The sequence below is a fragment of the Gambusia affinis genome, linkage group LG11 (assembly GCF_019740435.1).
Source record: "Gambusia affinis linkage group LG11, SWU_Gaff_1.0, whole genome shotgun sequence".
In the NCBI taxonomy this organism is placed as follows: Eukaryota; Metazoa; Chordata; class Actinopteri; order Cyprinodontiformes; family Poeciliidae; genus Gambusia; species Gambusia affinis.
In genome coordinates, this window is record NC_057878.1 from 7,563,254 (window position 1) to 7,586,977 (window position 23,724).

At 40.7% G+C, this 23,724-nt stretch overlaps 1 protein-coding gene across 1 annotated transcript; it reads right to left on the reverse strand.

Annotated features, from left to right (window-relative positions):
- Window positions 1-413: 413 nt before the first annotated feature.
- On the reverse strand, window positions 414-22,999 carry LOC122840431 (TBC1 domain family member 8). Its single transcript, XM_044132862.1, has 20 exons — window positions 22,613-22,999; window positions 17,023-17,133; window positions 16,814-16,932; window positions 16,503-16,731; window positions 15,636-15,876; window positions 14,174-14,381; window positions 10,690-10,887; window positions 7,978-8,118; window positions 7,712-7,862; window positions 6,047-6,261; window positions 5,540-5,657; window positions 4,105-4,390; window positions 3,810-3,951; window positions 3,091-3,189; window positions 2,928-2,996; window positions 2,570-2,840; window positions 2,422-2,487; window positions 2,256-2,342; window positions 2,046-2,158; window positions 414-1,162 (listed from the first exon to the last, which is right to left on the reverse strand). Exons 1-20 carry the CDS (start codon window positions 22,737-22,739, stop codon window positions 791-793), a joined length of 3,363 nt encoding a protein of 1,120 aa, XP_043988797.1. The 5' UTR covers window positions 22,740-22,999; the 3' UTR covers window positions 414-790.
- Between the last annotated feature and the right edge of the window lie 725 nt (window positions 23,000-23,724).

Sequence of the window (23,724 nt, forward strand, 5' to 3'; positions counted from 1 at the left end):
AAATAAAAAAAAATAAAATAAAATAAACAGTTTTTTTGGTAGATTCCACCTGATATCTAGTATCACAAAAATGTCCTGGAAGCCACTGGAGATATCTATGGGTGTCTATTTTGTTTTAAGTAGATTTACCTGCAGCAGTCCCAGTATTATCTTGTAGGACAGAAAAGGTTTTGGTTTTTTTTTCCTGGCTTGGAGAATATATGTACCATTTGTTTTGTACCAATATATGTACCATTTGTTTTATAGGAATTGTTGCTTGAACCGTCCACAGCCACCAGATCTCAATCCAACAGAGCAACCCTGTGGAACAGGAAGACATTTGCATGGATGACCCCACACCCTGGTGAATCAATGACCTAATAAACTGGCCGGCCAATGTCTGTCAACTTCAATGCAAAGAACTGAAAATTATTTTTAAAATGTCTTTAATTACAAAGTGAGCATCTGAAAACATTTCCTATGACAGAAACAGAAGCACTAAATGAATACAAAACAAACCTTTTTTTTTTTTTTTATCTGTCCCATCAGTGCATAAGGTGGACTGGTAAAATGTTCTGATAAGGCAGGTGAGTTGGTGTAATCAAGGAGGTATAATAATTAATGCTGTAATTAGTCAGAGTGTGTAAACGTTGTAGAGAGCGGCTGATTAGAGCGTGACGGGACGATCCTGAACGTTTCGTCGTCACGGAGGAGTTAGAGGGCATTCTGGCTCAGGCCTGTGGGATTCAGGCTCCAGGGTGAGGCCTCCGTCTTGATCGGATGTCGCAGACAATTCATCTGCCTCCCACAGTCACCTGGTCCCGCTCTGCAGCGAGAGCAAACCCGCCCGCTGCTGGTACTGGTTCCGTTTGGCCTGTGCGATCATTTCCGTCAGGTCGGCCGGCTTGTCGAAGAAGTTCACCAGCGCCTGCTCGGTGAGCAGCGAGGCCAGGATCTGAGCGTAGCTCACCGTCCACTCGTCGGCGGCGGCCAGAGCCCCGTCGCACGACGCCGTGGGTTTTGCCGGCTTCTCCGCCGACGCTTTGGTCTGTTCGCGGTGACCGGCCTCGCCGATCTGCAGCACGAGGCTGGTTACCGTGGCGATGGCCTGGAAGAGGTCGTTCTCCTCCGGGTCGCCGTGGAACATGCTGTAGAGCGTCTTGCAGAACTGGATGAACTCTCGCTGGGAAACGAGAGCAGATGTTAGAGTTTAATACAGGGTTGTTATGTTAGATCAACATAACGGATACATTTACTTTACTAACGTTTTCTAGCAAAAACTAAGCTTTGTATTGGAATAAATGGATTTTGGGGAAAAAAAATAATTTCTTTCGCCTGATTTTGTTACTTTGTAATTTCTGTTTTATTCATGTGAATTGTCATTTTGGTTTTTAAATACCAAAATTTCAAAAAACTTTATATTTTCCATAGTATGATGTAATTTTTAAATATTACATGCTTTATGTTTTGATAGTCAAGAATCAAGAAATAAATAAAAGGCAAAACTGAAGATTACTTCCTGCCAACCCCTCCAGTGTGTAGATTGGATACGACTACTAGATTAACGGGACTGAAAAACTTTTTGCAGTGTTTTTAAAAAAAAATTTAAACAATTACCTTTTTGCTCTTACTCAAGAAATTTCTCAGACACTTTTTACTTTTACTCGAGTAAAAATATGTCAAAGTAGCAATACTTTTACAATTTCTGCTAGCAACTAGCTTCCACATTAGCGAAGGACCTGAACCAAGTACAGGCTTGTCTGCACATCCTTAAAAAGTCTTACATTTGCATGTCTAAGGTAAGGCTTCAAAATGTCCTAATCTCATTCAAAAAATGTCAGTTGACCTTTAATGCATTAGTTCTAGGTCTTAAATTTCTAGTTCCTTTTTTCTCTGTGAACTTTTCTGCTAGGCAAAAGTTTTGAGTCGCACAGAAACATCCTCGGTGCGCTCTGTGACTCGAGGCCATGGCTAGCTGGGGCTTGCTGGCCAGCGTTAAAAGTAAAAATCTTTAAAAGTCTAAAATGATATCTGCTGGAATCTGCAGATGTTCGAGTTTTCAGCACCTGATTCATCAGCGGCAGAGGTTTGTCTGCGTCTTTCTCCTTCTCCTTGACCAAATCCTGCAGCATCTGCTTCAGCTGCTCCTGGTAGTCTTTCAAGTCGTCGTCTTCTCTTCCTGAAACCACAAGAGCACATGTAATCAGATCGGGTTTATAAGAGAGTGTATACGGTGTTTAAAAGAGACTTTGAAGGAAATGTGTGTTTCGGTGAACCTGGAGTCTCTTTGTTAACGTAGAGGGGCCTGTTAGTGGACAGCAGGGGGCTCCTGAGGGACGCTTCATCATCGCTCTCTGTCAGAGCTGAAGGCAAGCAAAGAGCCAAGCGCGTCACTCACAGTCCTGACAGCAACTCTCATTGCTTCATCACGTTAATAATCACCTGGAGGGATGTGGAGGCGGTAGAGGAGCCGTATTTTCTCGTTCAGCTCCTCACAGTACAGTGTGTCTGGAACAAAAGGAAAACGTCAGGAAGGCGGTTGTGTCTCCCAACAATCAGCTACGGAGCCGATGCGCTCGCTGCCGCCCACCCAGCCAGCTGGCGAACTCCTTGAAGGTGACCAGGTTGTCCCGGTCCGGGGCCAGCAGGGTGAAGGTGCGGTTGGAGAGCGTGTCCGCGTGCTGGCTGGACCCGGACGGCCACGGCGCCAGCAGCCCGTAGAGGCTTTTGAACTGCGGCCGGTCCAGCCGATACTGTCGCTCCACGAAAGAGTGACCGGAGTCGCCGTGCTGCCAGGCCGCAGCTTCTGCCGCCGCGGCGGAGCTGCTGTCGCCCCAGTACAGAGTGATGAAGTGCTCCGTCTGCAGGGGCGGAGCAGAGGAGACGGCTCTTTTTGTTCAGAAAACATCAGAAGATATTCTAACCGGGGGAGGAACGAGAGAGAGTACCTTAAAGAGGTCGTACAGGTCGGACAGATTCTCGGGAGAGATGGAGACGTCCGGAGACACCAGGCGCAGCTACACACACGGCGACACACACAGCACAACGAATGAGGCTGACGGATACAGAGGTGTGTTTACGTTCACTCAGAAGAAAAGATGGGCAGCTCACAGTGTTTTCCTTGATGGTGTCCTCGTGGGCCTGCAGAACCCGGACTCTGTGCAGACAGCGAAGACGCTCGATGTGCCGCACCGTCAGGTCTCGGAATTTCTGTCAAGAGAAAAGAGGATTTCACAGTGAACAAAACAACTTTTACACCAAGAAAGTGCCTGATATCTCACTGTATAAACATGGTGCGTGTCACACGGCAAAACTGTTTAATGCAGCGTTAAAATTGACCGATACAAAAACCAGAAACTTTCTAATACAAAATCTATGAACAAAACATAGAGCACCAATTTATTGAGCACCAATAAATCAGGTTTTGGTAAGAAAATCACCATCGAGAGACATAAATTTTACCCTCAGTTTGTCGCTGCGTTTTGCGACTTTTCAGACGAAACAAAAAATTGTGCTGGTCAAACGTGGATTTGGGACGTAAGGATTTTTAAAGACCAGTGCACCTTAAAAAAATAATACAAAAGTCAGGAAACACAAAGCCCTCAAAGAAAATATATGAACAAGAAAGTATAAAAAATAAAGAAGTGCAACAATAAATGTGCCCAGATCTTCGCGATGTTGGGCGATAAACGAAAAACAGATATTTTTCCTTCCTTTAGCAACTTTGACAAAACGGTGTCGGCCGGAATCAGGCGTCTGGTTTCTTAAAAATTGGTGATAAAATCCTTTAATAACACGACGGATTTGTACAATATGCTTTCTGCGCTCACCGCCAAGGCCTCGCTGATGAGGTCAGTGATGTTTGTGTGTCTCACAGCAGGAGCATCGGCGTCGCTGCAGCCGTTTTCCTCTGCGGCGGACGGCGGCGGGGAAACACAAGGCGACTCCTCACTCCCGACCTGATCAAGAAAACTGCAGAGGAAACGACGAAGGAGGGAGCTCACACTCAATGGCTTCAATCAAACATGAATCCGTTTTATTTATTTTTTTCTTTTTATCTCGCATAAAGTCAGAACGACACCCAGATGCATCATTTCAGCTGCCTGAGGTTCAGCATTCACCCACCTGGTGAGGATCATGAGCGCCTGTCCGTCGTCGGTGCAGGCGGACAGCTGCGCGGCGTTGGCGTCCAGCACGGCCAGGCCCAGCTGGAAGATGGACTTGATCCCCTGGAAGAAGAAGCAGTCCACCACGCAGACGGCGCTTTGGAAGGGCAGGACGCTGAGGAAGAGGGTGAGGAACCAGGATAGGGAGACGGAGGAGAGCGTGGACAAATCCGGGACCTGCTCCGCCAGCTCCGCCAGGCGCTCCCTGATCAGCTCTTCAAACACAGACTGGTCCACCTGGGCTCCTGTAGGGGCACGAAGGCAGAGTCAAGGCGTCTTATAGACACCACACATGGATAACGCATTCACAATGAATCGGTGAAGGGGTGAATGATTTCAAAATGTGACTAAAATAAATAAGTATGCCGCAGAATTGGTCAGTCAAGATGCTGATTGTGATTCCTTTTTAACTTTGACAGCTGGAAAGGGTTTAAACTAACTCATTTTATTACTTATTATTTATTTCTTTAATTTACAGTCTAAAATGAAATTTTTTTTGAATGAAAAGGAGAAAAACAATATTATTTAGCCTTCTCTCAAAAGTCACTTTGCTTCAGCGTAAAAACCTACCAACCATCTATACATCTTTAGGCATTATAGGGGGAAAAACATCCCAACAAAAGTCATATAATATCTTCCAAATGATACAGCAGTCAAGCATTCAAAATTTTGTTCATAACATGTGACATGTTCGCTTTAAACTGTAAACAAATAAATTACTCATTTTGTTTTATGACTTTAAAAAAAAAAAAAAAACATTAGCATTTTCTGATGAATGGATTTGTAAAAGACCCAAAAGATAAAAATAAAAAAGCCACAGGAATTTTATCTACGGTAAATAAAAAGGAAAAAGTTCTAGTTTTATAACATTTAAGAAACAAAAATTATTTTTCCGATTCTGGCCACTGGATGGCAGCATCAGCGCAACACCGGCAGCGTTCGTCAGACTGTCCAGCACCACATTCTGTTTTACCCCCATTAGCTCCACAGTTTAGAGGCAGTGATGCACACTTCATGAATTACACAGGCAGCTCATCACTTGGATTCACTTGTTGTTGTTTTTCCCTCTTACATTTTTAACTAACAGGGTAAAAATGACTCCCGCTTATTATTTTCCGTCCAACCTGCGCCGCACAGCCGGATTCTCGGAAAGCAATCATTGCCGCTTTAGAGATGAAAGAAGCCTGTGGACATTTAAAAGAAAGTGGAAATTGCCTCAAAAGCACCTGGCAGGTCAAAAATAAACAGCCTGTGAAACACAGGAAATGAGCCACTACGTGCTAAAAATAAGCTTCTCTGGGTGTTTTTGGCGTCTCAGAAGAAAGAGTTTGAAAATAAAAACCACAACACAATAAACACCTTAGGAGTTTAAGACAGAATGTGTGATGGTTTACCGATGACCCTGCGGTTAAAGTAGTCTGGCAGCATCCTCTCACAAACGGCCACCAACAGCCAGAAAGCTTCTTCTTCTTTGGCGTACAGCAGCAGGACGGACGCGAGGATGTTCATAGACTACATAGGAGGAGAGCAACGAGGGCAGAAGAAGAAGTTACTCAAAACTCACAAGCTGGAGGAAGAAATACATTTCAATGAATTAATTTAAGACGTTTTAAGGCGTTAGTATTAGATATTTGAGTGTAATTAAAATTTACATTTTAATTCGTGAAGTTAGGACATTTAAGGCCTTAATTTTAGATTAATGAATGTAAACTTTTATCAAGGATGCGCAGGAACCTTTTTTAATTCCACTCTACAATTAGAAACTACTTGGGATTTATTACATAAAATCTCAAGCCCATACAACGATGTGTGTTGCATCAACTTTTGAAAAGGTTGGAGGCGAACAGAACAGTTCTTTGAGCTCTGAACGCTCAAAGAACTGTTCAGTCTAAGGGTTTTACCTGACAGTATCCGATCTTTGGGTTGCGGTGAGCGTAGGCGGTGAGGACTCGCCTGAGCGCGGCGATGCCGGTGGGGTTTTGGAAAGCCGGGTGGTCCGGCAGCGAACGGTGCAGGTCGCGCTCAATCTCATCCGTAGCCAGGTTGCTGTGGCCCATCGACTTCTGCACCAGGCCGGCGTAGTAGCCCTGGTGGGAGTCCAGCTCGGAGCACGCGTCTGCACAAAAGACGGACGGGGAGACAAGAAAACAACTCTCACTGCTCTGAGGTGGCGTCAAGCTTCACTGCACCGCTGAAGGAAGTGGGTGATGAATAAGGTGCTGTTTCTGACACGCATGTTTTGGCTTCTGAACTGAAAAACAATGGACAGTTCACCGCTTCAGCTTTACAAGGTGGGCCAGGGGATCAGGACAGGACAGATTTCTGTGACATCGCACTGTTACTCTTCACCTGACTCAGGGCACATCAGTACGCCCACATTTGGAAAATTACAGGAAGCTCGATGCCTGTTCCTCAGCTAACAGCAGATACTTTTTAAAAGTTACAATTTTGGAAACAGAACATAATCTTTTCCTTGAAAACACTTTTAACATTTTGACTTCCTAAGAGGAAATATTGAATGAAAATGTTGTTTGACAGGTACACCTTCTACTTAGTTCCAGGTTGTTGTTTTGTTTTTTTTTAAACCAGCTGGCCACTGCTGGCTGAGGCTGTTTCAATATGAGGAAGTGTGACTGAACACAGGAAGTGACCACAGACCAAAATGAACCTGCAGACTTCAGATCTAGGTGGAAAAGTGCCATCGGCTCCGAATCTGAAGGAAAGAAGAGGATGTGAAGGTAGGAACGCGTCTCCATCTGCACTTCTCTCTGTGTGCAGACCCACTCATCCTAAAGTGGTTTTAGTGACATAAAACTTTATTGAAGAGCTCAAACTCTGCAATCAAATGTTTTTTCCAGCATGTGCAGTGTCCTCAAAATCTTCCTCACACCACAGATTCATTTGTTGATGTGTTTAAAAAAACCTCTTGCAATAAATTCAGCCTTTTTTTCTTTTTTTTTTTTTTGCAGTTGTACTGAACATTTTGCAACTTGAGTAGACTTAATCCACGAGTTTCAGTTTCATCTAGGAACCTTAGAGCTGCAGTACATTGTTTTCCTGGGGTTTAAACGAGCTGTGACACAGCACATGCTAAGTGTCAGTAATTGATTAATTGTTGAAAGGACTCAAAAAAGAGCAGAAGTCAATCCAAATGGTCAAAAAAACATACCCGTTTTGAATTTAAGATGACATTTATCTGTAAAAATGTTCTACCCAAAGTTTTAGCTTCACCCAGTTCAAATTCACCAAGAGAACCCTAAAGTCCAGCATTTTAGGCAATAAAATCTTTATTTTTCTTGTTTGAAAAAGAAATTTAATTACTTATTTAGTTTAGCTTATTTGGTTAAATAAAAAATCTGCAGAAATGTAAACATATTAATTGCGCGAATAATTGTGAGAATAACTGATTACTAAAATAATTGTTAGTCGGCACTCTAGATACTACAAAAATGAAAACCTGATTTGTCTTAACAGACGTGTAAAGACCTTTGGAGGGTGCTGTGCAACAACATTAAACCTTTAAAGTCCACATCCTTCCCTCCAGCTCTCCTTCGGCCTCCTCTTACCAGAAAACGTCATCCACAGCTCCCCTCGCAGCGACTCCGGGATCCCCATGGCAACCAGCTTCTGGATCTTCTCGGTGCGAAACATGTGAACGCCGCGGCCAAACTCAGTGAAATGTTCCTCCCACAGCCGCTCCTTCACCAGCTCCATGCTCTGACAGAAACAAAGCAACACTCTTACGAACAAAAGGAGGTTTTAAGAGACACCGATTTAAGGGACGGGGGCATCACAGAGAGAAGCATTTCTCTTCTTCTTCTTCTACTTCTACCTTGTTGCCGTTGTCTCCTGGCCGGCTCTGGTGGAAGGCCGTCATGAGAGCTTCGCTGTTGACGGTGTTACGGAGGACCTGCTCCTCCACCTCCTCCTCGCCAGTGTCGTAGTAGAAGGTGTAGTAGGGTGTGGGGGACGACTGAGGGAGGCAGTGGAGTGGAGTGTGAGTTATGTCAGCGCCACTGAATTTCACCCGGTCATTTCAGAGAGCAGCTCTTTTCGTCAGGTTCGCAGTTTTTCAAATTAACAGAGGAAAATAAAAAGCGAACCAAGCTGAAGAAATCCCAGCCGTAAAGAGCAAACCAGCCGCCTCGCAGTCAGACAGGAAGTGTTGATGTGAAACGGAGAGAAATTGCTTCAAAAGCAGAACCCTGCGTTCTACATATTCTAAATTACATCTCCATAAAACAGTTCGCTTCCTCGTATCTAAACAGAAGCTTTACTGCAACATCATAAATGTAAAAATATAAAATCCAAGTGGTTCTTCATCAGGTAGAGTTCAGTTGGACCCGGATAATGAGCCAGCCAATCACATGGCAGCACCTCCATGGCATGCCATTTCAACATAAAATCAGCTTCACCACGATCTCCAAAATTACTTTAACATACTAGTTAATTACAATATGTCTAGTTATATTTTGATTGGACAAAATACCAATGAATTGTTAGAAATATACGAGAGATCTTTAATTAAATTCTGGCTACTTTAAGTAATGTCAGATATTAATTCAAGATATCTACAGTAAATTTCTGACTGTCTGAAGCAAACATTTCAGACATCAACACATAACTAAATCATGACTGACCAAAAAGCTAGTTTTTGTTCCGACAAGTCGTAATTCTAATTGAAGACATCTTTAATGACGTCGATATTAAAAACATATGAGATGTTTTTAATATTTATAATTAAAATTATTAAAATTAATTAAATTGCTAACATCTTGAAGGTAAAAACGAGGCAGAACTAAAACGATGTCTCAAACATTTTTTTTTAAAATCTGGACAGCTTTTCTTTTTCTGATATCTTGAATTAACATTCTGATTAATTTCTCCAAGAGTAGAATATGGAAGATATATTTATAGCTTAACAAGCCACCTGCATCTGTATCAAAACAATTTTTTGTGTGCGCTCACAAAAGCATCTCAGTATTTGACATCTCAAGGAAATTTTCGATTAAGTCTCTGGTAGTGTGAGACGTTACAATATTAAAATTGCCAAAGCAAAGTCTGCGTACCGGTAGTTTATGTTCATGTATTTGGCTGCTGGATGTTGATGGTATGAGAGATGTGAGACCAGATGATGTAGAGTTTATGGGAAAGAGAAGAGGTCCGAGTACTCAACCCTGTGGGACTCCTGTGGCAACGTGTAACGTCCTGTGGCAACATTTTATTGTTTGTTTTTTTGTGGATTCAAGCATCTAATTATCAGCTTAAATATGCCACATGTGGATTTTTTTAGATTTATTTTTTTTGACCTGGACTGAATTATTCAATACTGTTTACAGATAATTTGAGATTTGTAAAAATTGTTGATTAAAAGAATAAATAAATAAATAAAACAAAAGATGGAATTTTTCCTTTACCTAAAAAAATATTTCTGAAATCTTGTTGCGGCCCGTTCTCGTGAACCTGTTGTCAAGTAAAGTCCTGCTTCCACCGCACAACGCATCTCAACACTGACGCTGATTCATCCAACACTTTCACATCCTACGAAACGCCCGTCTGAACTTTCATGTCTGCTTCTGTGTGCAATTTTGTGGAATCTTTAGTGTCGTAATGACAGTTCTCAAATTTAAAAGAGAAAGCAGGGTTACACATACAAGGACTTTTACTTTGAAAAAATCTTAGATTGTATGTTTTCAAGTTAACAGCTCTCAGATATTATGTTCCTGTCTTCCATGTATAGACATGCAGCGCCGTCTCTCAGAACTGTGTTTCTGCACTCAGACTGAAGGCCTCTTGCAGAAATATCTTCTAGAACAGCTCTACAGCTACACGAGAATCTCTCCACGGACAAAACACAAATGCCCCAAAGTCGGGAGTGACGCTAAAGTCACACTTTTTATTTTCTGCAACTGTTGCCGGGTAGGTTTACAACTTTACAAGAGGGAGCAGGGACAATCTGCAAGTGCAAAAATAGAGATGTGAAATGTCAGATTTTATACCCACTAAGAAAGTTAAAGCATGAGAAGCAGAATTAAATGGCAGCAAAACATATTTATGCAATCTGAGCACAGGAACAAACATTTGAGAGGGAGCAGAGAATATCTGAGATTTTTAAAAAAAATTTAAAAAACTGTATTTTTTTGAGCAAGAGAAGAACAATTTACAGCGTTAAATCAAAAACTAAGAATCCCACTTCATTTGCTTCTCTTCCAAATGTCAAGTGTGTTTGCTGCTGACATCATAGTGGCTTTGTTGGTCTGTTTAATGCAGTCCATAATGAGGGCCTCTTCCTCTCAGCAGGTTTTAACTACTACTGCTGCGTTCCAATTAAAATCTCAGATCAGAAAGCTACATTAAATGCATCTACATGCTCTCAAAGTATTGCTGACATGTGCACTTCTAGATAAACGCCCACGGAAGTAGAAATGCAGCAAAGATGAGAAGCAGATGTCAAGCTTGGAACGCTATCCGAAACGCTCAACGTGAAATAATTAAAGGGAGAGTAAATCACAGAATGGTGAAACTGTTTTGCTGACATTCTCACCACACTCCTCCTGCTGCCCTTCCTGCTGCGAAACACGGAGTGCTTCCACTGCAGCGTGCGCAGCCGGGAGTTCATGCTCTCCACCAGGTCGTCTCGGTCCTGCAGGTCTATCAGCTGGAAGGCCTTTTTGGTCCGCATGCTCACGATGACCGGGTTGGGAAGGGAGCTGGTGCTCTCTGCTTTTTCTATGGACAAAACCTGGTTGGGGGGGGAGGGGAATGAAGGGAAACAGGATTATTTCTCCACGCAGAACCTAAAATAGCAGACTTCTTCGTACGTCTACGTGCGAAACGGAAAGACGAGGAAATCATCCCGAGTTAAATAAGAATCTTGCACTTGGATACATGAATCCAACTGATGTCTAAAACATTGATTATAATCCAAGAAATAAAAATAGATCCTAATATAATAGCTCTTCTAACTACTCAACACTTCAGCTAATACCAAATGAGTTCATTCTTATACTTTGTTCCTTAAAAATAATTGAAATAAAATATGAAAACGCAAGCGTGACGCTGGAAAACAAAACAAAAAAAACACAATAACTGTCACAATAACAAATTTTGCTGGATGATAAAGTGTCCCAGAATTTATTGCGATAAACGATAATATTGTTGTTTTGAGACCATTTTCAAGTGATCCAACGCTAATGGCAGAAAAATGCAAGAACACATTCTCAAAGATCAATATTTTGCTTTTAATTCTAATTAACATTTAACACTGGAAGTGGAGGATATTTTAAAAATCCAAAATAATAAACAAAGAAATTTAACCGGGGCCTGCCAAAGTGTGCTCGTCCGTTGGAAGCCAGCATTCTGATGCTAGAAATTAGCATCAATGCTAAAGTAATCTCCAATGTACTCAATAGCATGTGGAAAGTCACAAGCATGTTGAGTGACGTGAACTTACTGCATTCAGTATGTTAAGATTAGTGTATCAGCTAAAATTAGCCAAAATGCTAATGTTAGCCTAAATGCTGCCAGTGGCATGTGGGTCACTAGCATGTTGTCTGACATTGACTTCCTCCATTCAGTGTGCCAAACATGGCTAATAAATAAACAAGATAACTAAAAAGCTTATTTTAGGGAAAACACTACTGCTAATGTTTGTGCTAATGCAAATAACTGTCAAATGTTTTCTACGTGGCACTTGGTTACCACAAAACATGCTCATCTCCTAGCAACAGATTAATAACAAATATTGTTGTTGTTCAAGAAACATAAGAATTCTTCTCCTCTTTTGAAATACTACTCATCTACTTAAGAACTGTGGTGAGCCAAAGTTGGTAAATTTGGGGAAAAAATAATTTTTTTATTTTCTTTTGGTAAATCGATTATAAAAGAGACATTCAACACAAAAGTAAAAATCTGATTTATACTTTGTGGCAGTTCGTTACCAGAAAATAACGTTAATTTCTTACCAAATAAATAACTGTTTATAAAACACAAGATATTTTGAAATAATGCTTATCTGCTTAGACACAAGAAATTCAGTTGGTAAATTTCGAGATCCAGTATGTTTATATATATTCACATATCTATATAAGTAGATATAGATATCTATATACGTATAGATATCTATATATATATATATATATATATATATATATATATATATGAAGCGGTGGTTATTTTGAGGTGTAGAACAAGAGGTACCTGCCGTGGCATTGAAATACTTTGCTATGGCAGGCCCCAATGAAATATGAAGTGTCCGTAAACCAAATTGTCCTTCAAAAACAGTCGAGACCAGAATGAAAACTTTTCTCATCCAGTTTTCGGTAGAAAGAGAAAGAAAAGAGAAAAACACTAAATCATGCAAATGGAAATTACTGAGCTCACTTTATTTTATCATTATTGACTGATTTATAGTGACAGGGCTAATCTTGATAATTAATTAAACCACATTGATGAAGGAAGAAAAAAAATGCATGACGATATAAAAAGAGAGTGAACAGCTGGAGAATAATCACATTTTACAAGGCGGGATAGGCACTTATTTATTTTAATCTATTTGAAAAAAAAAACTATTTGGAAGCTACCAGGCTGATGGGAAATGTTTAACTGTAAGATTTGCTAACACTAAACCCACTGACACCATAACAAAACAAGTATGAATTTAAATCATTAACGATGTAAAATAAAATACAGGAAAAAAGAAGCGGTGACTATTTTACCAGCTTCCAGTTTAAAAGTGGATGAGCGTTCAGATTTTTTTGCATGTACGTTTCCTTTTAGAGATCAATAAGATAATTTAACTCATAAACTTTACCTTCTGTGAAAACGTGGAAGGCGTGAGTTGGCAAACATTACCACCCACATGAAGGATCTGCGTGTTACTCTTTAACCAGCACCCGGTTAAAGTAAACACAAAGCCTTCTCAAAATAAACTGCTCACATAAATAAGGTTTTGTTTAGATAAAAGTCTCTCTGCCCACAGAGGTGCAGCTGTCGGGAAGAAATTAAAACCTCACAGGCTTCAATAGAGATGAGCTTGAACAAAGAAAATCCCACAAAACCAGAAAAACATTCCTCTATACTCTTTCAGTTCAGTCATGACCAATAGAGTCACATGAAGGTGTTTAATTTTTAAAGCCTCAACGTGCAGATGAACAGAAACGGCCAATCGATCAACTGGAAACTCAAAAGTCTGATTTTCTTATGACCAGCAAACACCACTGAAGCTAACACGTCCAGCTAACATCAACACTGTATATTAACAAACGGCACAGCGGGTTCAGGAGACAGAAAAAAATAACATAAGAACAAACTTGTTTACATAAATAATCGTTCAATTTTACAAAGTGTCTGTCTGGTGCATTTTTGGTGAAAATATTGTAGATATGGTTGTAAGAGTAGCATTCTCTCACACACACAGTGTGACGTCACCTCCACTCTCAATATGAAAACTTACTAAAAAAATATTTTCAATATTGTTACTTATAGTAGTTAAAGAGAAGTTGGAATGGGATAATACCAGCATAGGTGCATTAAAGCTCAACAAAAAGGCATGTTGGCTAAAATAAACCGTACATATGAACAATAAAATGTTAATCTTTTCAAGCCCAGCATTTTGTAATAACGAAAAACTGTGTTGATTAAAAGCTGGCTTTTCTTCTGGAACATTGTACAGTAATTATTTGGTCAGGTATGTCCAACAATCACATTCACGTGCAATAATGTGTAAAAAATGCGGACACCTTTGTACAAATTTATTTATTTTTTTCCAGAAGTGTTGATACATTGATGTTAGAAATAGAAGAAACAAGTGAGTGTAATTTTAGCATATTCTAAGTGGGAATAAACGAGAAAGTGTCCTAATTTAACCCTAACCAGAAATTGCATCTGTTTTGGAAAAGTCCCACTCTAAATTATTAAAATTGCTATTAATGTGCGAGACATAAGCATGCTACAGTAGATGGCGCCATAGTCCCTCAGAAGGAAGGTCTTTGACTACATAAAGAAGAAGATGGCGACATGTTCAGTACCTCAGAGAGGGGGATGAGCAGAGTGCAGCTGCCCTCCTCTCTGCTGGAGAAACACAGATAGCCGTCGGTGGTGTAGAGCGTCCCGGCCGTATGGGAGCGGCTGTGCGGCGTCCACACCGAGCACGACGCCACCTCGTACAGCTTCTCTGAGCGCGGGAGCCGGAACAAGGCCAAGACGTACTCTCTGATCGCCTGCTCCTCCAAGATCCTGAAGGGGAAGATGGTCACAGAGAGATGAACCTGAGAATTAGATTAGATTTAAAGTGTCGGGATTTTAGAGACCGTCTTGAAAAATAGAAATAAAAGGAAGAAACCTTTTTAAGATTTTAAGATCACTATGAATGGAATTTAAAAGCTGTATCACAACAGAAGTGTACAAACAAACAAAATTTCATATTTTATATTGTTTGGCAACAGAAATGAGCCAGTGGATAAACGTTTTTTTCAGCATTGGTGTCACTTTTTTGTAAAGCCAGTCTCTTTATTGACTTTAAAATACAGGAAACGTCTCGATTCAGTGTCAACAGAGGTTATGGCCCTTCAGAGTGTTTCAACTGTGCCAGAAGTGTCTCAACTACTTTTAGATTATGAAACTTCCTGAAAGTATCATCATCTTATCAAACCAATGTTATAATGTTTGAATTTCTCACATTTTTAGTTTTAGTAGCAGTTCGTTTTCATGTTTTGGGTTCATTTTTCTTGTCTTTGGGTTTAGGGTACAAATTAAACTTATTTATGTATTAAAAAGTCACGTTCTGAAAGACTACTGATTAAGATTACGCTTGTAAGAAGAAGAAAAATGCAGAGTCAAAAAAATTGGACGAAATGTAGTGACTCAAGTTATTTTTTTATAATTTCATAAAAAACAATGGATTACTTGCAGTTTGGAATTATAAAATGTTAAAATTGCTAATTATGCATAAGTGCTAAATGTATCCATCTCACTATTATCTTTTAACTTCTTTTTGCAGCATGTTTAGTTCCTAGTTCCTGTTTTGTGTCTTTGTGGTCAGAGCGTGCAACCAGTTTTTTTTTTTTCTTCCTTCTTTCAGTTTTGATCTTATGCTGAAATAGAAATAATTAAACCCTAATAATAATAATTTGTACTTTGCACTTGCTTCAAAAGTCATTTGTTGACTTTCACCTGATGAATTCATTAGATTGTGTGCAGGTTTTAGTTGAGAGGTATCAGACTTTTGCTTGATATTTTGAACACATAACTGATGCAAAAAACCTAATTTTAAACCATTAAAAGAAGAAAATGATTGACATGTTTTTGTATTAGCCCAAGATTTTTTTTTTAAAAGGGAAAATACAATTCTGTACGACTGCCCTCTAAATAGTCAGGCAGAACGTTTTGAACACGAAGTGATGAACTGATCGCAACCCACAGACTCTGCCATTAAACATCTAAATCTTTCTCCAGAAGCTTTTTAAACGGAGATCCTGCAGCAGCCCTGACCTCTTGGTGATGCGTGCCGTCTGCTGCAGCACTCGGTCCAGCTCCAGGCCTACGCTGTCCAGCAGCCGCCTGAGGGTGATGTCAGCCAGCTGACCCATGACCCCGAAGGCCTCGTCCAGGTTGAGGAACATGGAGAACTCCCTCTGCCGCTTTCGGGTGGTGACCCGGATGGCTTCAGGCATCAGAGCGGTGGAGACCCGCTCCAGCCGCGTCACCTCCGCCCAGGGAATCACAAACTTCACTGGGGAAGACAGACGAGCATGAGGTCAAGCAGCTCTGTTAGCATTTAGAATATTTATAGTTCTTTTTTGCAATTATTCAGTAAATAAAATTGGAATTTGTCATGTTTTCAGCTGGTGAGGTTCACTTTCACCCTGGACTGTGTCAAACAAACGAAACCTTCTGAAAAAGCTGTTCCCCTCCTCGCCTGTGGTGGTGCTGCTCTAAGAACCTTTGAAGAAGGCAATGAGAATAACTTCCTTCTTTGTGAAATATGAACAGAAATGGAGTAGCATCAGATTTTAGCAGTGGCAGTATTTATATCTTGTTGTTGGTAAAAGACTACAAATCATTTCTCCCGCTAGCTCTAGACTCTGGTTTGTTTTGATTGTATTTACCCAGAATGCCCTATGCTGTACTCTACTTCCTGTTTTTGGAGCGGTCTCCAGTCCTCTCTCATTCACATATTCATTCGAATTGTGCCATAGTTCACTTCAACCAAACCGAGACCGAGGTTTGTAGGTGTACCAGAGTTGACTTTTTCAGTCGATTGAAAAAGTGCTCCAGTCTTTCTAGGCAAACGAACCAAAGTTTGATTAAAGAAGACTAAAAAGGGTTGGTGTGAATGCATCCATTTGGTGTTCAGACCTTCTTTTCCCAGCAGAAATGAGTAGAAGGCCATGTGGTTGACGCTGAGGTAGAGGAAGCCCTGCCGAGGCACCCGGCCCTTCCAGCAGCAGCAGGAGTAATAGGTCACCAGCTTCTCTGACGAAGGGAGGCCGAAGTGCAGCTCAAACTTCAGAAGGGCGTCTCTGAACTTTTCTGGATCCTCCTCCTGGGCGGCCTGACGCCCCCGAACCTCCTCTGCGATGAGGCCCTGCACCGGACATCACCTGTGCTCATTACATGAAGCCTACACTTTGAGCGGTTTTTAATACAAACACGGGCGTGGTTCAAACCTTGACTTTTCCTTTGACGAAGCTGGCAGCATCCTCTTTGTTCTCAAAAACAGACAGAGACTGGAGCAGGTTGTGGACCAGCCAGTCCCAGTGCTTGTTCACCTCCTCTATGGTGGCTCCTGTTGAGTAAAGCGGCAGAAAAACGCGTCAAATGTTTTTGCGTGGTGACAACAGACAGGAAATGGTAAGAAAGTTCTGGTTCAACTCACCGCTGGCGATGACCCAGCTGATTTGAGAGCCGGGAACCTGCAGCAGGATGCGGAACGGCGTGACCCTGGCATTGGAGTCCAGCACCGTGTCCAGCGCCCCAACCAGGAGACCTGCCGACATCGCAAGAAGAAGAATTGCCTTTGTGGATTGGAAATGAAGTACTGGACTCCAGAGGAAGGTCTCAGGAGGCTGTGATGTTCATATTGATATTCATATAAAAAACTCACTCTGGGAATGTAACAGACAATCCATAAAAAGTAAACACCACCAAATTGATCTTTCATTGAGAAAAAATAAAAATAATGAATTTAAGCCCATGTTTTTCTGTTTAACACCCAAATTAGGCATGAAGATTTATGAAGTTGTGGTTTTGGACCGGCTAAACTTTCCACATGGTGTACAGTCGATGAGTCAGCAGAAAGAGCTGGACGAACCAGAATTTTCTCCAGGTATTAGCACCAAAAAGTAGTACAGGATTGCCCCTCCCACATCTGTTGCTAGACACTACCAGAGTTTCACTTTTCCCTTGAAGAAAAGAACTTTAAAAAATTGAGCTTTTGGGAATATTTCTCTTCACAAAAACGCAGGCAGTCGTGGTGTGGAAACTAAATACCCCATAGTGGGTGAACCAATTGTGGCATGTTAAGCAACTGGTAGTGAGGTTGCTACATGAGCAGATAGCCCAACTAATATAAGCTTGTTATACTACCAGTGGTGGTCTATGAAGAAGGAGCAGCAAAAAATATTATTTTTGTACTAAATCTAATCTTATAAGAATATTTATGCACAAACTTGTGCAAAATGTATGATTCAACCTGTTATTAAAAGCTAACCAGCAAAAAAAGAGCAAAATGAAGGCGCGCTAAAGGTCTGCTCAGGAACCTGATCAACAAAAATTCAGTAGAAGCAACAATTTCACAGAAGGAAACCACTAGAGATTAAGCTAAAAAAAGTCACCAATCTGGTGCAGAGATCAGATTCATTTAGTCACCAGAAACATCAAGTTACAAAGACCATTTCCTACACCGCACATTAACCAACGCAAGAAAATACAGCATCTGATTTCTTGACTAAATAACAGTACAGACGCACGCTGATGGAAATGCTGCGCGTGTGAAGTCTCAGCCTACCAATGCAATTTAATTTCAGGTTTGTGTTTGATTTTATGATTTTCATAGCTTGGTATGGATAAAAAAGAATTTTAGTAAAAGTCATCAATTTAGGTTTGTCATGGATTCGTAAAGTAAATTCATTTGCTAAATGAAGACCGAGAACAGCTCAGACCTAACTGATTGAGAATCTGTGACCTTCACGTTCACAGATCCTCTCTATCCGGTCTAACTGGGCTATTTTGCGAAATAAATAAAATAAAGAATAAGAGGTAAAATGATTCCCTCTAGTCATACAAAGCTGACAGAGACACATGCTGAAAGACTTGCAGACAAACATGCCACTTAGTTTTGGCTCAGAAGGGGTGAATGGAAATGCATGCCGTACTTTTCAGATTTGCATTTGTAAAACGAAAAACATGTAAATTCAGTAACATTTCCCTCCACTTCATAATTACATGCGACGCAGGTTTTCTATTAAATAAAATGGACAAATGTCAAACAAAAACAACCAAAAATTAAAAACTCAAGTGCTATGACTGCTAGATATCTCGACACTCTTGGTCTTAGATGTAAACACTGTTGGCTTCTTTGGTGTGTGTCGTTACTGCAGGCCTCTTTCTTGCACCAAGGTCACACTTCAGTCAGCACTGAAATGTTACTATGGTTTTAAACCAACAAACTCCTACATAAGAGGCCGTCTCTGTGCTCAGGTTTGCTTTAAAGCCTTAGCGGTCTCTGAAACAAACCACAGTGCTAAGTTTTAAGCCCCAGTCCAGCTTGGCTTTAATCTCTGAGCATTTTGAGCCGTCTAAGGCAGCAATGTTGTATCCAGAATGCAGCAGCTGCATTTCAAAGCTCTGAAGGTGAACAGATCTCTATCTTTGCGTTAGCCATCCCCCCACCCCCACATGGTCTGGTGTACAAACAAAAAAAAAAACTGAAACATCTACACAGAACATGAGGGAACAGAAACAGATCGGACATCAGGAGATGTTAGAAGCTGAGTGCAGAAATCTACAATAAGAAACTTTAACCGAGTACCATGGTTTAAGAAAAGTTTGCAGAAGTCTTTGCCAGCAGGAACTTAAAGCTCACAGGCAAATTTAAAGCCCATCTTCAGTTTCTGAAGCTGCAGAGACCGGCAGCCTGGCAACACAAAACCATCCGTTTGCCACCACAACCTCAGAAAAGCTTTTACTCTGCTGAAAAAAAGGAAACCCATTAACCCTGATGCTTCTCTGCACGCACCGCCGCCGCCGCCTGAAAGCGCCGCTGTGACGACTGAAACCCGAACGTCATCTTTCGCATCTCTAAAAAGCTAAATATAAGCTTTTGTTTGTCTGCACTGTATCTGAGAATTAGAGAAGATGAAGTACTCTTGACTTTAAGGGGGGCAGGGGAGATTTGTATGAGATCAACAGGCTGAAAAGCTGCAGATGTTTCGTTTCCCAGCTCTTCTGTGTGATGCCTGAGGTTTGTTTTCACAGCTTTGAGAGAGAAGCGCGCCTCAATTTCAGCCTTCATGCCCCTTCGACCAGCGTCGCAGATCTAGAAACTGAAATTCTTCTCCAGTCTTATCTGCAAAACAGATCAAACGTGTTTGTATATAGGACAAAAAAAAAAGCACCAGTAAACCTTCATGTTTTTCAATTTTCCTCAAAAATGTATGTAAATTTATTTCCTGATACTAATCTAACCTGATCTGTTGCTGTTTGTGTGGTTCAATGGAGTATTAGGGTCACACTAAAAAAATGTATTAAATCACAAAGATAAAGTAGTATTAGTAGGATAAAGTCATAATATGACTTTTTATTCAGAATAAGGTCATAAAATTATTACTTTATTTTGGCAATATTACAGCAGAGCCAGGGTTTCCCCCCCAGTGTATTATAAGCCTGGCGGGCAACCAGTCTTTACTTATAGGCTAAGCATTGCTTATTTATTTAAGTCTTTTTAAAATGTTTGCATTTTTTAAGACTTTATAGTTGCTGTTCAGGTATTAATCTTCCAAACTTTCAATAACACATAATTATCAAGTGATATTTTCAAATTTCCTCTCAACTTTGAACATTTTTTTAACTCAAAAAACGCGACGGAGAGCTGGACGAATGACTGCCCTGGCACCCAACCACGGGGCTTAGCAGGTTTTCTGTGGAAACCTGGAGAGTGTTGCCCTGACAACAGGTTTTTCCAACGTTGGATGTTGTTTTACTTTCCAACTTGGCTTTTCGCTCCACTAATATTCTCCAAGGAACCTCAGAGGCCTTCACAGAGAAACCGGATTTATACTGAGATTAAACACAAGGGCAGGCTATTAAAAAAAAAACACAGAAAACAAAAGTGATTTCTAAAGAAATTGATTGCACTGGAAGAGTAAAAAGCAGGTAAGCATATACAGTCCACACTTTTCAGATTTTTTATTTTTTTTACTTTTTAAGATTGTGTTCCTTCCTCTTGTCAATAATGCATTATTTTGTTTTCATTAAATAAAATCCTCTGAAATGTGTGACTTTAATGTAAGAATAAATGGAAAACAAGAAGTAATTTATTTATTTTTTTTTAAAGTTTAAAGTACACTCATTCCTTGCTTGCTACTGGAACGGGAAAACCAAAGCAGAGGACATTGAAATAGTTAATCCTGAACAACAAGACATCAGCACTTGACCTTTCACCCCTTTTGCCATGAGAACAGCAGGAACAAACACATATTTAGTGAAGCCCAACCAGGAAGTTCCCACTATTCTGTTTTTTGAGAGAGAGAGAGAGAGAGAAACTCCAAATGGGATTCTGCACAAGGAGGAAGACGGCGCATAAAGAAGGTAGTGTGTGAAGTGTGTGCGCCGCTCATGTGACTGTAGGGACCAACTTCCAGTGTCAGTTCAGCCCGATGCACAGAAACCAATTACAGAAAGGAAACCAGTTAGAGGAAACGGCAAGCGGGCCGCATTGTGACGCGCAGTCGGACAGGCTGCATCTGTAACCAACACCTGGTTTAAAGAAAGCAACGTTTTCACCACCGAACAGCAAAGTGTCATAAAAATTCCCAAACCTTGTCGTTGTCTGATAGTAAGTTACAGCAGGAAGTCAGTTTCCTAGGGAGATTTTTCACTGAGACTACAAAGACGTTACAGTGAAGAACATTATTGTTAATTCATAGTTTGCGCTTGCCTTGAGTACTCCTTGAACTTTTCACAGCACAGCCACGCTATAATGTATTTTATTTGGATTTTATGTGATAGAGCAACACAAAAAAAAGCAGCACATACTTTTGAAGTAAAAGGAAAATTAGACATGATTTTATAAATTTTTCAATAGCAAAAAGAAAATAAAAAATCTGAAAGCTTTATCGTGCATTTGGAGATTTCAGGAAGGCAACAAGTCTAAACCTACAGGGAGAAATGCAATGAAAGGGTTAGAAAGGGCCCAGTCAAAGGCCGGAATTGATACAACTGAACAAAATAAAGAAAATAGAAAAATAAAAACTTTGTGGCAGAGTTAGAAATATTGGTTTTCAGCAACACTCTTCAACCATTCGTACTGAACTGGACGCATTCTGATACAAAGAATGAGGAAAAATGTCTCTAGTGGCGCAAAGCTGGGAGAGACATCAAATGACTCACTTAAAAATATTAACTATAGAGGTTAAAATCTGAACATTTTTATTGCTTTTCACAATTAAGTGCTACTCTATCTTATTCCATCACAAAATATGCACACAAAAAAAGAAAAGTATGGATGTTTGTGGGACCAACCACATGTACTCTATGTTGTGTTAATTTCTGAATCTCTGATTTTATTTGAGGCCCCTGTCCCTTTAACGGGCATAAACTGGATCATTGGATGAGGGTCCGGCTTTGTTCATTGGTCAATAATTCAAGGAATGTGGGGATGACTCAAGGAAAGCAAAAAAATAAAATCAGAAACATAGCAGGCATGCTGACGCTCATCTAAATGATGATGTAAATAGGCAACAGTAGAAAAACCCGTTTGAAAACCCAGGTGCTTCAGGGACTTCTCCTTTGGTGTTGACACTTTCACAAGCATAAGGACACATTTCTGAGTCCTCTTTGGTGTGTTTTGACCAGACTTCTTGTTTTTGGCCATTTCAACAGAGTAGGAGAGCAATACACGCCTGGTTATTAAAAACTTGTCTTTGTAGAGACGCTTCAGGACGCCGTCTTTGCTGGGTTATGTATTAAGCTGTTACCTGTTGTCAAAAGGTCAGCTCCAGAGGAGAAGATAATCCTCCGAGCTTTGCTGAACTTTGATTTTAATACTCGCTGTAAACTGTGTAGTGCGTGAACCATACGCCCCGAGATTACTGATAGTCTACCTGTAAGCCTTCCTTCTACTTTTATTGTTTCCCACCTGCTTCCCCCCGGCCCTCTGTTAAGCTCTTTCCCACCCTACAACACCATCACAAGAAGCTCCCCTCTGTTGCTTCTTATGGGGTTTTTGTGTGTGTTTCTTTGTTTACCTGTTATCTTATTTGTGTGCTCTCCGTGGCCTCTCCTCTTCTGCAGCAGGAAGAAGTCGTTGCTCCTTACGGTCACCCAGAGCTTCAGAGCGTTTTTCAGCAGAACTTCCTCCGGGTTCAGCCACATTTCTTCCAGCAGGGAGGAAACCGGAGGAAGCCCTCCGCCGTGTCCGTCGGTGCTGCGGAGGAGTATGAAGATTTCCGCCCGTCCTCCGGCTCCAGGAGCGACCTTTACTGGCGCTAAAGCGGCGGGTTTCGGGGTTTATCCATGACTACCCCGCTCGCCTGACAACAGCAAGCTTCGGACTTCCTCGCCTCATACGCGTCCGCTTGCTCGCAGCCTCACCCCCAAGATTTGCAGCAGCTGTACACACTGTTCGAAGATCGTCTATGTGACACAACGACGCACCCGGTTACTATATCAAGTGAAGTTTTTCTTTTCTTTCTTTTTTTTTCACCATCACAACCTCAGTAAATACCAAAAGAGCCCGGTCTTTTTCCTGAATGTTAATATTTCAAAATCAATACAAAGATTTTGTTTTGTTTTTGTAATTACAGTTTATTTTACACTGACTTCAAAAATCCAATATGGCCGCATTGCATTTAAAATCACAGTACTGTGATTTTAAATGCAATGCGGCCTCAGCATTCTTTCATGAACATGTTACTGTAATGTTTTAAAGTACAACCATCTTGTATAAAGGCTGAATTTGCCAGGCTTTAAGTTAAATGAATCAACAGATTTTTGTTTTCTTACTCAATCTCAAAATGCAATATTTCTGCTTTGTAGACAAAAGCTGATGAGAGAAAAATGATTTCTGATTTTTATTTTAAAATGGCTCTACAATAGGTTCTACAAAAATCGATGCATAAGCGGTTGAAATAAAACAAAGGCTAATACTATTATTATTAGAGCAGTTTGTTTAACAACCCATGATTATGAATGTAATAGTTAATTGTATTTGGGGTTGAGATAGATTTAAAAAGAATGAGAGCATAATTATGGCCAAAAACTTCCCAACAGCACAGACAAAAGAACAGGGGGAATGCTAAAAATAATATTAATAAAAAATTTTATGCGATAACTGAAAACCAATGCGAAATTTGAAAAG

Excerpts from the sequence above, each read along its gene's own strand:
- LOC122840431 (XM_044132862.1), bottom strand. The coding sequence starts at position 22,739 with ATGTGGCTGAACCCGGAGGAAGTTCTGCTGAAAAACGCTCTGAAGCTC. Across the intron at positions 2,997-3,090 it reads ACACCATCAAGGAAAACACT|CTGCGCCTGGTGTCTCCGGA; the intron begins GTGAGCTGCCCA and ends CCGTGTGTGTAG. Across the intron at positions 2,841-2,927 it reads ACCTGTACGACCTCTTTAAG|ACGGAGCACTTCATCACTCT; the intron begins GTACTCTCTCTC and ends CCGCCCCTGCAG.